Source organism: Ambystoma mexicanum, chromosome 7q, assembly GCF_040938575.1.
Source record: "Ambystoma mexicanum isolate Mex_15411 chromosome 7q, UKY_AmexF1_1, whole genome shotgun sequence".
Classification (NCBI taxonomy): Eukaryota; Metazoa; Chordata; class Amphibia; order Caudata; family Ambystomatidae; genus Ambystoma; species Ambystoma mexicanum.
The window spans coordinates 1,122,606,326-1,122,623,061 of record NC_090941.1 but is presented as its reverse complement, the minus strand read 5'-3'; the positions used below and the strand labels follow the sequence as shown (position 1 = coordinate 1,122,623,061).

Sequence of the window (16,736 nt, the reverse complement as noted above, 5' to 3'; positions counted from 1 at the left end):
CTCAAGTCCAGAATGTGGATGCCCAACATTCAACAAAGAGTAGTGGAGTTAGTGGAATCCTGTGCTGCTTGCCAAGCCTCCAGGAGGCCCGAGAATCCAGAACCGATCAGCAGCGCCCCGAGGAGCAGCAAGCGGTGGGATGCAGTCAGCATGGATCACTGCACAATTGCCGGCGAAGGATACTTACTCGTTGTGATTGACGAGTTCAGCAGATATCCTGAAGTAGAGCATGTAGCGTCCACCAACGCGGAGACCACAATCCTCACGCCAGAGAAGATCTTCGCGACACATGGAATCCCGAGAAAAGTAAAGAGCGACAATGGGCCCTCGTTCACCAGTCAAGAATTGCGAGAGTTCTTCAAAAACATAAAGGTCAAACAGCAACGGATCACCCCGAGATGGCCCCAAGCGAATGGTGACGCAGAAAGATTCATGGGGTCACTTAATAAAGTCATCCGGATCGCCAAAGAAAAAGGACATCCATGGCTGAAGGCCGTGTACCGATTCCTAAGGACACATAGGCAAACCCTCCACTCCTCCACCGGCATCAGCCCAGCAGTCCTGATGCTCGGGGTACCTATCCAAGCAGAGCTTCCCATACACCCTCAGTGGGTTGCTCCCGAACCAGACATCCCAGCAATAGATGCCATGCGACAGAGGCGGACCGAACAAGAGAGCATTGCCAGGCGAGCCCGTCACAGAGAGCTAATGCCGGGCAATACTGTGATCGTCAGAAACCGAGCAACCCCCAAGAAAATGTCCCTCAATTTCGAGCTCCAACCATGGACGGTCAGAGCAACCAACCACAGCATGGTCACCGCCACCCGAGGAAGCGAGACCGTGACGAGAAACGTGTCCCACTTCAGGAAAGTACCAGCTGAACTACGGGAAGAACGCCAAATGTCCCCCAGAAGTGAGGCGATACCACCTCGCACACCCCGGGGCCAAGCATCGCCCACGACCCGTACCACAGAAGCACTGCGCCCGCAAGAAGACCAGAGCGAGATCGGGACCCCAAGAATGGATGCAACTGAGAGAAACGGCACACGATACCTTTTGAGGGCAAAGCCTAAACCATCATCCCATCTCCAAGGATACGTGGTAGACGGGGTCTACATCCAGAATGCCCTGCCCCGATGAACTCAAAAGTATCTGACTATGCACAGCCCAGTTAATTGTTGATGTTTAAAAGTTGTGTAAACACCTCCAAGTTGGGGAGGAATGTGGTGTCACGTGCCCGTTAGTTCCGGGTCACATGACACGTCGGAAATAAAGAAATCACCGGAACTGGCGTAAGAACGCCAGTCCGGGTTTATGCATCGTACCAATCGGTCGTGTCGTCTATTGCCTGCGAAGCTCCTGCAGCGCGCGCGCTGCCTGCGGCCTGCACTGCGCACTCTTAGATGTTGGGTTTGCCTGCGGCCTCGCAAGCTGACATCACAATGTCCAGCAGAATTACTGCCATATCGTGACTTGACGGAAACGTGCACAATCCCCTGGCAGTAATGGTAATGCCGGTTAGCAGTATTACCACCGACAATGGTCATCTGGCGGTAATACAGCTGAGCAAACTGAAGCAAGACTTGCCGACCAGAGGACAAGAGCAACTTCCTCCAGGGCACATGAGACACTAGAGCAAACTGAAGCAAGACTTGCCGACCAGAGGACAAGAGCAACTTGCTCCAGGGCACATGAGACACCAGACCAAACTGAAGCAAGACTTGCCGACCAGAGGACAAGAGCAACTTCCTCCAGGGCACATGAGACATTAGAGCAAACTGAAGCAAGACTTGCCGACCAGAGGACAAGAGCAACTTCCTCCAGGGCACATGAGACACCAGAGCAAACTGAAGCAAGACTTGCCGACCAGAGGACAAGAGCAACTTCCTCCAGGGCACATGAGACACCAGAGCAAACTGAAGCAAGACTTGCCGACCAGAGGACAAGAGCAACTTCCTCCAGGGCACATGAGACTCTAGAGCAAACTGAAGCAAGACTTGCCGACCAGAGGACAAGAGCAACATTCTCCAGGGCACATGAGACACCAGAGAAAACTGAAGAAGACTTGCCGACCAGAGGACAAGAGCAACTTCCTCCAGGGCACATGAGACACTAGAGCAAACTGAAGCAAGACTTGCCGACCAGAGGACAAGAGCAACATTCTCCAGGGCACATGAGACACCAGAGCAAACTGAAGCAAGACTTGCCGACCAGAGGACAAGAGCAACATTCTCCAGGGCACATGAGACACCAGAGCAAACTGAAGCAAGACTTGCCGACATGAGGACAAGAGCAACTTCCTCCAGGGCACATGAGACACCAGAGCAAACTGAAGCAAGACTTGCCAATCAGAGGACAAGAGCAACTTCCTCCAGGGCACATGAGACACCACTCGATCAGGACACGGGCAACGCCGGGTGCCTCAGCTAGTTACCAATAAAATGAAAGACCAGACAAGAGATCTTCTTTAATGAAGAAAGGAAGATGGCACAGGGTTGCCGTGCACATCTGGGATTGAGGTAATGTCATGCAGCATGGGTTTGACCCCAGTTAGGTGCTTGGAAGGTGAAGCAACATGCAATTAAGTGTGATTTAAACCTTCTGAAAAAAATCCACATTATGTGAATTGGATTAGCTAAACAATATATAAAAACAGATAGAAATCAGATTAGAAATTCCTAAAACTGAAATGAAAGTAGCCCTACAATGGGCAAAAAACCCAATAGTCTGTTGGTAAACTCTCTCAAAATGTATATTTATGAGTAGAAAGACTTCATCCTAGAAAAGTAATGCAGTTGACAACAGTCCCGGGCAGCGAAGAGCAACAGTTGTGTTTATTCTACATTAAGGGCCCGATTCATGGAAAAGTGGGCAGAGATCCTGCAAAGCCTGCATGTTGACAATGACTCTGTGAGAGCCTACATCTGCGCGCTATGCGTATTCATGGAATTGTCACACAAAGTAACTGTATACACAAGTCGCAGCAGAGACACCCCGATACGCCCCCACACGAAGCAAAAACAGCAAGAACAGCTATCTTTACGTGCTCCTCTGGGTGCAAATACAAGCATCCTTCAAACAGTGCATGCGTTCCCCCGCAAGCAGGCCTGCATCTCGGGCACCATGCGCGGGGTCCACCATATCTGTTACCCGCACCCCGACAACATGAGTATGATTTATCGTAACTCAGGTAAAACTTGGAAAATCTGCATGCGAACACCAGTAAACCGTTCCTGCACCACGCTACACGGCGTATATGCACCCCTAAATCAGTGCGGAAATCCAGCACTCAAAGCAAGGTTCTGATTGGCTAGTTGAGCATGAGCATAAGTAACATGGTTTAGCCCTGCGGACACAAGGTCACTATCACGAGTTGGATACCTCAATGATGTGCTATTTATATTAAGTCCATTTTTTACTGGTTGTAAAATAATAACAATCATTTGGATTGGTCAATTAGGTGTTTTAACCCCTTAAGTGCGAGGCTATTATTGAAGTCTATGCAAAAAGGACGAGTATACTCGTGCTTAGCACTTATATATTGATGTTTTGATAGTTACCCATTATTTTGCTGGGGACCTAAATGAAGGAAGTCCCAGTGTTGTTGCTTTTGTGGAACGGAAAGACACAGAACCAGGGTGTGATATAACTTACTCCTCAATGACTTTGAAAAGACCCTAATAATTAAGGGTCAGTTTGTCTCAGTACTGGTGAATATTGAGCTTTAGTGAATGCACAAAAGGAGATGTACCAGTCACTAAAAGAGGCGGCATTAACCCTTGCATATCATTTTCGTAAGTGCCTATACATTTCGAACCACTACACCTTAGCAGTGATATAGATATTAATAGACAGTCTAATTTCAGAAATTAGAATGAAATAAGACAAGTGGATCAGCTGAACTATAAACTATGGGAGGAAAAGCCATTTCCCAGTCAGGATCAAAGAAGGCTCTTCCTGAGATCCCATCTTGAATGGCTCAGGTTCTCAGAAGGACCTGCGAGATAGAAAGCAAATTCCACATCTAGACAGTCATTGAAATGATATGCTATGATATGCTATGATATGCTATGATATGCTATGATATGCTATGAGATGATGCAGCATTTATAACGCACCTGTACACACGTGTTTGTGGAAGCTGTAATACATATGATCTTGGAATGCCAAAGCCTAAATGAGGAAAGAGCGCGACATTTTGGAAGGTTTGATAAATCAGAGAGGATTGAAGCATTTTTGTGAATATGTTTGAGTGGATGAAAGATATACCTGTGACGAGACACACTGGAATATTGGGTGAGCATACAGTCTAAACTGCCCAACATGGTTTATTTGTTGCAATTTTGACTTAGCTTTACTGACACTGTGATTACAAGATTGGCAGGTTGTAATGATGAGATGTAAACCTTGAGTAAGAGATCATTGTTAGACATTGCTCTGTGCATTATGCAGGTTTGTGTATAAACTAAAAAATGCTTAATTAAAATAAACAAAACTATACAAGTAAGTGTCTGACATATTATTATCAGGTATCTGTGTCCTGTATTATAACTGTATAAGAGTTAGTATGTATAGATATGATATGTCTCCTTATGTTCTGTTCCATGTTTGAAGGAGCTTAACACAGGCCCTGGAATGACTTCAAATGCCTGGTGCATTGGGTGATCTGCAAGAACATGGATGTCCTTTTTAAATTGTCTCATATTGCATTGCATCATTCTCAATAGAACAATGATAAAACAAAGTGCTTCTCTTTATGCCCACATTGCAAATTCACTTTACACTAACATATCTGCACCTACACTCACAATTCACCCAACTTACACTAGTGCAAACGTTTGTATAGATTCACTTTCAGCTGTAATTTTGAAAATCACTAATCACATACTATGTTAGAAAGCAACAATGGCCCAACTGTGAAAAAGAATGGTACAAGATACTATAGTAAATTTTCAAAGCAAATTGATCCTGCATTCTGGCCGTTGCATTTCTTAACAATGCAAACATACACAATCTGTGTTAAGCTTGTCAGTGATATTTACTGTGTAATAAGAGTTTAATCAATGTATCCAGTGTGTTCATTGTGTTCCTCTTACCAACCTCTACTTCTCGTTGTCTAGGATCCCACTCAGAAAAGTGAAGTCAGTCAGAGAAAAGCTGAGAGCAGAAGGGAAGCTGCAGGAATTCCTGAAGAATCAAACGATTGATCCAGCAGCCAAGTACCACAAAAAAGCTGGCACCAAAGTGGCCATCACACCTCTGACCAACTACTTTGATGTGAGTGTGTCTTAGTAGCATGGTTATCAAGGAGGGTTAATGGGTAACATGTAGGACACCTTATTGAATGTAGTGGTATGTGTAAGCCAAGGTGAGAGCTTGAAATGCATATATATGTTAGTTCTTGCTGTTAGCCATTCCTACTGTGGGTGGCATGGACATGCCACACTAATCAGAGTTTACGCTTGATGGTATTATGATGGCAATGTATGCAGCATCTCCTGTGATCTTTGATATAAACACGCTATTGGTGTCTACAGGCTGCTTAACATGGCTACCTTATCACCTCAACAGAGAGTGCTCTCTGATGTGGTGCAATGTAGAATTGTTAAGCACAGTTTGGCACAAATAGTCTGTATTCATGGTAGGGGCATTTCAAGCTTCGTCCTGGATTGAGTTCCCGATGGCCAGGGCATGGCAGGAGAAGGACCGCTTGTGGTCTTCTCTTTGCAGGCTAGCTTTGACGTCATATTTTTGGTAGTTTTGCTACGTGAGGTGCGAGAGCCACCTGAGGTGTGGAGTTTAGCCGCAAGTACTCTGGTGTTCCGATTGAGACTGCTTTGCAGGTGATACATGCAGTATTGCATATGATCCTGGAGGGGACGGGCGGCCAGTGAATTGTGCATACTGTTGCAGAGATAAGGTTGAATTTGAAGGCATCTGTAATTAGGTGGGTTCAGCGAGTGGGCTTCTTTTAGGGGGACTAGATGTGTGACTGGAAGCCCAGTAAGAAGGGCATTTCCCCCATCAATATGTGAGATCACGAGGCCTTGGACCACTTGGCAGAATTCATTGTTCGGTGTGGCTCTGTAGCCATGCGGTTTGTGCATTCCTGGTTATGTGCTTTCGGAAGGAAAGGCTACTGTTAACAATGAAGCCCAGGGATTTGGCGTAATAGTTGAGGATGAAATCTTCCAGGCACTTCTCATCCAGTCATTGATGCACATGTTGTTTGCTGGGGGGAACGATCAGGAGAAATGGTCGGGATTAGTTTGAGGTAAGCGTTTAACATCCATGTTTGGATACTCGCCAGGCGTTTGTGGAGGCAAGCAATGTCCTGGGGGCCACTGACCTCAAGGTCCATCTGGGTTTCAGAAGTGTATTGATGGATGGCAATGTTTGGGTCATTCCATGTATAGATTGAAGATGATTGGGGAGTGAAGGGAACCATGAGGGTACCCCACATATAACTGGCAGTCGGTTGCATCTAAATGACCCATCTGTATGACCTGGTGTCTACTGGATAAGTGGGATGCAAACCATTTAGGACTGTTCCAGAGAAGCCAATCTTTCATGTGAGGAGGAAGAGGGGTATTTGGTGATCAACTGTGTCAAAGGCATCTGAGAGGTCTAAGAGGACTAGGACACACAAGTCCCCAGTGTCAGTGATTCTGAGTGCATCGTCCACCACTTGGATGGTTTCAGTCTCAGTGCTGCATTTTTGGCAGAAGCCAGACTGATCATTGTGGGGGAGGTAAAGCTGTTCAAATGTGGGGAGTAGTTGGAGCTTAACTACTTTCTTGACATGCTTCACAATTAAGTGGCACTCGTGATTGGTCTGTAGTTGGCTAGCTCCTGTGGGACAAGGAAGGTCATCAATGAAGTTACAATTCCCTTGAGTTGGCCTGTAATTAAGGTGGATTGTAATTGAGTCATTTCTTGAGATGGAGAACCAGTATTACAGGGATCCGAGAAGTAGTCTCTGGTGGTTGGGTTACCATGCATGGACAGTGTATCTTATGGATGACTGCCACCCCATCTCAGATTTTTCCCAAGTGGTCAGTGTGTTGGATACTGTGGCCGTGGTGTAAGTGGCCATACAAGATCTAGTGGGAAGTGAGTAATTCATGTTACAGTGATGAAAAGGGCATTGAGATTCTTGTTGATTAGCAGGTTGTCAATACCCGCAGAGTATGTGATCGGGCGGATGCAAATAGAAGGTGCGTGTTTTAGGGGTAAGGAGGGATATTGACAATGTTTGCCAGTGTTGCTGTCCTGGGCTGCCTTGCGCATTTGGCTGCGTGATCCCTGCAGAGGATGGGAATAGGCTGTGGACTGTGGTGAGACGAGACATATGGTGATAGCTTCCTGGTGTACGATGGGCAGAGTAACTTGCTTGGTCCTGTTTACAGGCGTTAACAAGACCAAGCAAGTGTTGCCCTTTTCTTTGACTGCCCTTCATTTTGGACGCCCGGTTGAGAGTAGCCTTCTGAACTAACCAATGGGAAGGGAAAAGAAATGGCAAGTCTAAGCGGTCAGGTGGGGTTTGGGTCACGTGACCTAGATCCACTTGCAACAGGTCACCAACTGCACCTGAAAAGAGGATGGAAGGCTGCTCAAATAGGGAAAAAAGAGCAGCAGAACCCAAAGGCACCAAAAGATCAGCAGTGATTGGCATGTGGGTGTGGTTTAGGTCAATTGACCTGGATCCTCTTGAACCAGATCACCAACTGCTATGTTGTTTAACAAATGACCATTCAATTTCTTATCAAAGGGATAATATCAAAGAAATCTAGAGACATCCAAATTTACGCGAAAGCACAAAAACAAAGCAATGATACTGATGCAAAATATAAACTCTACATAACAAATAACGGAGTAACAACAATTGCTCATCCCAAATTAAAAAATAATAATAATATTTTTGTATAGTTTGGAGTATTAGATGGTGCAAAAGCCAAGAGAGGAGGACTATCGGATGTGCACACTGACACCAGCTTGAGGGTGTTGTTTGTTTATTTGTCAGCTCAATAACCATTTTAATCCTTATGGACATTCACAGCAATTAGCTGCTCCTCCCCACTCAAAACACTCCCGCCTGGGAACTTTTTGAGCTAGCAGTAGCATCAAAGTTCACGTTATTTAGGGTCTGGCTTAGTTACAATTTCAAAATCGCTACAGGTTTAATGAAAATACCTTAACCAAGTGTGATGTCATCCAATTGAAACACAGTATATGCATCCTCACTGCGTCCCTTTCACTGAAATCATGTTAAAAACAAGCCCTGTGTTTGGTTTTGTCTATAGGTAGTAGACAGGCTTTTTCCAGCTCAGTTATCAAGTGCCCAGGTACTCAACATATTTTACAGCTGTTGCCATTTTACCACCCAGTAAGTACCATTGTGGGCACACCTGGCAAATATCTATTCCATCCCGACACAAAAGCCAATAGTGCTGTCTTTGCCAATGCTTGCTTTCTTTCCTTGTGCACTCAATTATTTAGAGTTGACATGAACAAATATTTTCCTAACTCAGCCATAATAAAGTTATTTACTAACAGGAGTAGGTTGACTCCAGGCAATTTCAATTATGCAAACTTAGCCTCTTCCAGATAGTTGGTAGAAGGAAAGCTGGAGAGGGAGCGGGAGGAGGACTATGAGAAAGTTACACATTTCAGAGATTTTAGAGGAAAAGTAGTGAGCAAATTCAATAGCGGAAAAGGGAGGAGGCGATGGATATTGACAGCCGTGAGCAAAGATTGGAGGGTAGATGCAGGTTTGCAGGGGTAAATGCAAAAAAGGAGAAGATAACCTTTGTTTGCAGAGGTTAGGGCAACAATGGCATTTGTGTAGGCTAGGAGTAGAGTAGGTGGCCATAATTTTCATCAGCATTGTAGGTCATGGTGAATGTTTTGTTTTGAGATTCTGAATTACTGAAGTGATCTCAAACTGAATATGGGGATGATACAGTGTGGATGAACGTGTAGGATAGTGTTGGTCAAACAGATTCATAAGGGAATAGTGAAATTCAGAAAAATGCCTGGTCACTAGAAGAGGCATGAATAGGGAAAAGAGACAGGAGGGAGGTCCACGCATCATCAAAGTAAGGAGGAAGAAATTCCTGCCTAGATTTCTCTTTAGTTGTTTAAGAGGGGAGATGATACACCATACTCAGATCAGATAGAACCACCTCCGCAGGAGGCGGTGTTGCCATAATAGTAAAAAAACACCATCAAATTAAGACCATTGAAATAATCGCAGGATACGAACTACTACTCGCTAAACTAACTCTGAATGAAAATGCCACAGTTAACATAGTGGTCATCTATAGAACTCCCAGCTCAAACAGCCACCCAGAAACAGACATCCCACTAATACTCGCACCTATCATCAAACCCAAAACGAAATGTACCATCATAGGTGATTTGAATCTTGGCTTCAATGATGTCCAAGACACTAAGGCAACCTCCCTTAATTTATCACTCAATGAAAATAATTTCTGCCAACATGTTAATATCCCCACCCATACCAGGGGTAGAACTCTGGATTGGATCCTCTCCCTCAACACAAAAATCACTATAGGCCAGATTGCGCCACTTAGCTGGACAGACCACTACGGCATAGAATTCACCATCACTAGTGACGATCCCTGCCCGCCCAAGAACAAAGTCATGGACATCATCGAAAGTAGAAATCCCAAAAAACTCACAGTGGAGAACCTTGACCCCACATTGAATAAAATGCTAGATACCTACTCAATCACTAGTAACGATCCTACTACCATCGCGGAGCACTACCACAAATGCCTTTCTTCAGCCATTGACACCATAACACCAGTCACCACCAGAGCCACTAACAAAAAATCTAACTTCTGGTTCAACGAGGAACTAGTCACCCTCAGAAGAAAAAAAGAACCTCTCTCGAGCACATCCATAATAAACATCCCTCCCCGGACTCGGCCAAAGCATTCAAAGACGCCAATACCATCTAGAGAAATGCTATCATCACCCATAAAGCAAATGCCTACAATACTTGCATCAGCAATGCAGCATCAGACTCCAAAGAGCTCTTCCCCATCCTCAGAGAACTTGAAAACCTTATACCGACTGATACTCCCGCCAACGCTAGTAAAGAATGGTGCACTACCATACAAGAAGCACTTGCCTTCAAAATTGCTCTGCTACAAAATAAAATCAACTCTAAAAGACTAGTTCTATCAGCCAAAAACCCCATCACCCCTAATCCCTGTGCCTCTCCCAGCGACAATGCTAACCTCCCATTCCAATTCACAGCCGTCACCCAAGATCTTGTATTTAGCACAATCTCCAAACTAAAAGCATCCAACTGCAAAGGAGCTACTGTCCCAGCTAAACTAGTCAAAGCCTGCGCCTCTACCTTGAACCCCATCATTACCAAATGTGTCAATGCTTCATTTAACTCCAATACAGTTCCTGCCTGCATTAAAGAAGCCTGGGTTACCCTGCTTCTAAAAAAAACAAAACTAGACCCCACCATTCGGACAAATTATCGCCCCATAACCATGGTCCCCTTTCTACTTAAAATCATTGACAAACTAGCTTATAACCAAATTCAAGTTGACCTTGAATCTAACCAGCTTCTCGGCACCAGACAGTCAGGCTTCAGGCCCAATCACAGCACTGAAACAGCTCTCTTGGACCTCAAAATACAGATGGATGCCATCAGAGATTCTGGGAAACTCCGCATCCTCTTGCTGTTAGACCTATCAGCAGCGTTTGACCTGGTGGACCATGACAAATTATGCAACTCACTTGCCCGTGAGTTTAACTTCTCTAGTGAAGCAACCGCTTGGGTGAAATCTTTCGGTGGTCAGTCATAATCTCGAATTTACAAATCTCGAAAGTCAAAAGGTCGAAAAAAAAATCTCGAAAAAAAAAATGCCGAATTATTTTTTGTTTTCGATATTTTTTTGGGGACTCTAGTGTATATAAAAAAAATAGCTAAAAACAAAAAAAAGGGGGGTTTGGGGGGAACTCCCCATTTCGAAACAAAAAACGTCATAAAAAAAAATTCTACATTTCTTTTTTCGAGATTTTTTTATTGACCTTTTTTTTTTCGAGATTTGTAAATTCGAGATTATCACTATAAACCAAATCTTTCTTAACTGACCGCACAACCAGAGTGTCCATACGCAAAGAAGCAGCCAACCCCATCCCAGTTCCCATAGGAATACCCCAAGGCTCGTGCCTCTCTCCCACGCTTTATAATGCGTACACCAAACTCTTGTTCTCAGCACTTGACGATATGGGTGTCATATACACACATTTTGCGGATGACACCCAGATCCTCATACCCCTTACAGGAAACTATGACCAGGACACCATAGTAATCAACAAAATTTACGTCATCATACAAAACTGGATGGCACTAAATAGCCTATGTCTGAATGATGAGAAGACAGAAATTCTCATCGTAGGATCGCCGGCCAAAATAGCAACCCTCCGCCCAGAATACTCCACTATCAATATTGACGGCACAAATATTCCTGTGTTGAAGCAAGTCAAAACACTGGGCGTGTACTTCGACGCCAGTCTAACCATGACTAAACAGATCAACGCTCTTGCCTCTTCCACGGCCTACACTTCCAAACTTATCGCCCTTAGCCGACAATTTCTGACCCCAACTAACTGCCTCACCCTAGCTACAGCACTGGTCTTATCGAAATTGGACTATTGCAATGTATTACTACTAGGCACATCCAACACTAACCTAGCCAAAATGCAACTCCTACAAAACAAAGTCTTGAGGGCAGCTCTAGGCATAAAAAAATCAGACCATATTTCTAAGACCAGGAAAGACGCTCACTGGCTACCCATTAAAGCCAGAATTATCTTCAAAACGTTATGCATCACACACAAATGCCTGACCAAAAAAGGACCTATCTATCTTAATAATACCCTACACCGAAAAGTGGACAAGAGATCACTAAGATCCAACGATAAATTCCTCCTGGCCCCCCTTGCTTCAAATCTACTAGAGCGGGGGGCAGCAGCTTTACCACACTAGCCCCCAACCACTGGAACACCCTACCCATTAACATAAAAAAAGAATCCTCATTCATCGTCTACAAGAAACTGCTAAAAACTTGGCTATTCAACTAATACTAGCACACATAGACAGGATTCCGTTCCAATGGATATTGCTGTTTGTATCTGTAATTTGTATCTTCGCACCAACTGTCCACTAATGATGTAATGTTACCAATGAAATGATTGTTGTATTAATTTCTAAGCTGTTTTATAACCACGCCGTGACACCCGAGGGTCTGGGCGTGTAACAAAGAAATAAAATAAAATAAATGAGGTGTAGATGGTGGAGGGACTGAGATGTGAAAGTGAACAAAGAAGTGATCAAATGGCCCGACACCAATGGAGGGGTCAGAGGAGGAGAGCCAAGCAGGGAGAAATAGAAGATCAAGAGATTTCTCACCAAAGTCGGAAGCCTGGTAGTGGAGGGAGATAGAAGGATGGGTCCGATAGGTTGGAGTTAAGTTTAAGGAAGATGGCTGCAGAGGGCATGGGGAGGTTAAAGTCCCTCATCATAACAATGGTGCTGTCCATAGGAAGTGACTCAAGGAGAGGTTTTAGATCATGGAAGAAGGAGGTCAGAGGACCAGGGGGTTGATAAAGAGCAGGTACCGTGAGAGGAGGTGAAAATAGGGGCATAATCAAAATGGGAAGAGCTCATGTCAGTCGGGGGTAGAAGGGCAGCGTTCAGGACCTTATTAAAAAGGAACACCACACCAGTGCCTTTACCAATCAGGGAGAATGAGGGAATGTAACAGAGTCCGTGTGGGGAGCTGCTAGTGTAGCAGTGTTATGGGGAGACATACAGATTTCTGTGATTGCAAGAAGTGAAAGTTGAGAGTGATAAGAGTTGATGTGGTGTGTGATGTGGGAAGACTTGTTGCAGGGGGATTGTGCATTCCATAGGCCAAGTGAAAGTGTGAAAGGAGGTGGTGGAGAGGAGCAGGTGTTGTATGGTGGGAGAGGTGAAGAGATAAGTTGGGAAATCCTGGGTGTACAGTAGCATATTATTTGAGTAGTGTAGGTGGAGAAGGAGGAAGATGGAGATGACAGAGAGGGATGCAGAAGGTAGAGCAAGTTGAGGCTGAAGGCTATGAGAGATACTTTGGAGAGTGAGTAGAAGTATAGAGTGAAGTCAAGATGCATTGGAGACGATGAAGAAAGGGTGCAGCCCACAAGCGAGAGGGGGCGTGGATCCGTGGGAAGTGAATGGGTGGATGGTTGGCGGTAAAGATGGAGGTGTAAGTTCCGGGTTGGGCTAGAATGGGGCTTTAGAAACCAAAGGACAGTTAACAGGATCAAAACAGCAATGTTCCTTGGTCCTGTGATCCTGTGAAGCAACAAATGTTCCACTGCAAATGGAAAGTCAATGGGTGGAAGGAAAGGTCAGGTAAAGGGTGAGGTAGGTGAAGTCCTGGCTTTAGCAAGTGCTCGGCCCCACTGCCCTTTCCAGTCCAAAAAGGGAGTTGTCCTTTGCTGCTTTTTCCCTTGGCTGAATACGTCCAGGCAGGATGAACAGAGAATGCCGAAAAAGGAAAGCAAAGGTCAAATGACCCTCTGAGAACCAATGACACTTCTCCAAGTGGCTTCCGGACTTGCAGCAAGAGTTCTGGGGTTGTATAGCGTCAAGGAAGCTTTGTTTTGTAAGCAAGACACTCATCTGGTGCAGAGGGTCCACTCTAGACAGTCGCACGTCCCTCTGGGAGCCATTCACAGTGCTCCAGATGGCTTCCAGGCTTGCAGCCAGAGCCTGGGAATTTGTAGGCCCGGGGAGCTTTGTTTTGCTGGTAGGGTGCTCTGATGGTGCACGAGGTCCTCTGGAAAAGCAGATTGCTACATCAGGATCCCAGGTAGTGTCAATGTTTGTGTTGGCTGCGTGAGCTTCTGCATGTTTGCAGGGTAGGGTCCCACTGCTCAGTCTCTGCATGAACACCTGGAGTAGTGTCAGGGAACGCATTAGTGAGAGGGTGCGTAGCGGTGCTCATAGAGGATCATGTCTGTGCTTTTGGTGTATGGACTCCCTAGGAGCAAGTCTTCTTTAAGTCTCTGCTTCATCGTAGGATTGCCTTGTTTCAGCAGCAAACAGAAGGTAAGCAATGTGCACCCGCCCTCTGGGATGTGTCAGCACAGACACCAAGGACGCCATAAGGTTCCAGCCCTCCTCATTTCCCGATGTTCGGCCCCAGCGGTAGCATACCTTGTTGGAATCTCATGTGAAGAGATCACATCTCAGGTCGCCATGTGGATCATGGTCATCTTATACCTGTATAGAAACCACAGTAAGACATAGGCGCCAGCTTCGAGGAACATCCGCTTCATACTTCAGAAACTGATGCAATATTCCCAACAGAGAAACTGGGCCTCTGAAAACCGAAGTCTCTGTGCCAAATCCCTGTGGTTTAAGCCCTGTCTCTCCACACTCCCCAAGATCTCTCTCCCATTACACTCCTCTTATGCCATGCCTCTCTGTAAGCACTGCCCCTTCCCAAGGCACATGGAAACAGTGACTATCCTTATGTTATCCCTCAGTGTGTAACAAGACACCAGCACTGGGTCATTACACTGCAACTCAATCCCCTTTGATGTTGGGTCATCACTGTCTCAGCCACTTGTTGTACCATTCTCTAAAATGCGCCCATGTTTGATGTATGTTCTCTGCTCAAGCACTGTCAGCCTGGTGCTGGTATATATGTAGATTCGGTTACATTTGTTGGTGGAAACCATTACTGTGTTTTATGGAGAAAGTACTTTTGACCATGGCAATGGGACAACAGTTGGATCCCACTGAGGCGTCAATCGTTTTTTGACTTAGTATGTTTTTACAAGAGGCCCAGCCACTCTCCACTTGCACTGCCTCCCTGGCAACCCCTGCACTGCGGGACTGTCTCTGCATCCCTTACAGCCCCCCCCCCCTCCCAGCACTTGTCTGCACTTACCTTGCACTTGCCACCAGCTGGCCCCTATTTATTATATATATTTTTTTTATTCTACTTACCCGGTTCAGCACTTCCCCCTCTCCCCTTCCCCTTGCACTTATTCCCTTCCCCCTACCCCTGCACTTGCGTAATCTGAATGACACCTGGCCTAGTAGGATCGTTGTCTGTCTTTCCCCCTGTTTCCCCCTCCCTGCCTCGTCGCGCCTTGAAACACTTGTGTATAGGCGCGTTACAAATGCCATATCATATCATATCAATTGGTAGTTATTTCTTGGAATGTGGCTTTCTATCCTGCCTCGAGTGAGGAGGTTCATGGACATGTCAACGCTGGGGGAAGGGTGTTCAAATGTTCTTCTTCGACAACCTGCCAGCAATGTGAGTCTTTGCACACACTACCAGCTTTGACATTGTCACAGTTTTTGTTAGATCTTTTTCTGATCCAGCGTGATTTCTGGGAGGGAAATGACAGAAGCCCAAGGAAGGGTGGTGTTTGCAGGGTCTATAGTTTTTGTTTTCTTGTTGCAGTAGAAGAATAGGTCATTTACTCCAGTGTAAGAGGGGAACCCACTGATCCTGGTTGTAATGAGTTTTGCAAATTCCTTAAACCTTTGAGTAGACTTATTTTCAATGCCTTGTGGGATCTGTTCAGATTTGTTTACAGGGCTGTTTAATTCACTTTAAAATGCATGAGTTGGTAGAAACATTCTATGGGGAGCCACAAAATTGCCCTTGGATATTTTTTTTGAAAACTGCCCTTTTTTCCCAGTGTTGTGCGTGGGACCCTTTAAAAATGTGCCGGTATATTTTAAAACACTTGTTTTCTTTCTTTTGGTAAATAAAATATGTATTAAATTTCATGAAAACGAATCCAATTAATCCCATTTGAAAGTTCATTAACATCACACCAGATAACCATCAGTATTTGATACTTGCTTTCGCATCACTCTGTGGAAATGATCGTTCTTATAATTATTACTCGTTGTCCCGGCAGTCAGTGGCAAAAGAATCCTTGCAAGAAATACCCCCACACACTCACCAAGAGAACAGTGAGCACACGAAAGCAAACAGGGGCCCACACCAAAGAAGCGCCTTGACTCCCTCACAGACTACCCTTCCATTTTGTCATCCAAGGACCCAGTCTTAAGTAACCTTAATTTTCTAATCCAACCACTTCACTACTGAGCCCTACAAGTTCCAGGTTGGTCATTCACGAGGCCCTGTGGGTTTCATAGTCGCTCCCAGAATTCCTTGTGCATGACTGTTTGCTCTGCAAGGGGCCAGAAGTTAATGTTGTCCTTCACTTTCTGAGCTCCATGAAGTGAATGATTTACAGACCCCCTGGGTGAGAGTATTAGAGCTCCACCACCTCAACAGAAAAAAAACCCATAATAAACCAACCCTAACCAATGTGACTTTCAGGGCCATCGGCTTCTGAATGACACGTCCTTAGTGGAATACATCCATATCCAGAACCGCATGACTGTCCTTCTATTTGCCCATACACCATTCCTGAGCAGGCTGTGTTGTACCCCACCATCGCTCTCCTAGATGAATGGCAGGAAATTCTCCAGAGATCAAAAACGTTGGCTTCCTTGTCCCTTGCTCTGTGTATTAACCATCTTGTGCTCCCACGAGGTGCCCATTGGGCATGAGACAAACCTCTATAGCCTTAGAATGACCTGCTTTGACAGCATGAGGGCTGTGTTCAGCCATTGTTTGTCTACCGTGTCATGCAGAGTT

The 16,736-nt window shown here is 45.2% G+C and overlaps 1 protein-coding gene across 1 annotated transcript in view; it reads left to right on the top strand.

The window, feature by feature from the left end:
• Window positions 1-1,539: 1,539 nt before the first annotated feature.
• Window positions 1,540-16,736, top strand: part of LOC138528206 (pepsin A-like) — a 118,911-nt gene continuing 103,714 nt past the window's right edge. Inside the window, exons 1-2 of the mRNA XM_069639663.1 lie at window positions 1,540-1,553; window positions 5,121-5,277. Of these exons, the coding sequence (XP_069495764.1) occupies window positions 1,540-1,553; window positions 5,121-5,277 (171 nt within the window). The remainder of the gene's footprint in view (window positions 1,554-5,120; window positions 5,278-16,736) is intronic.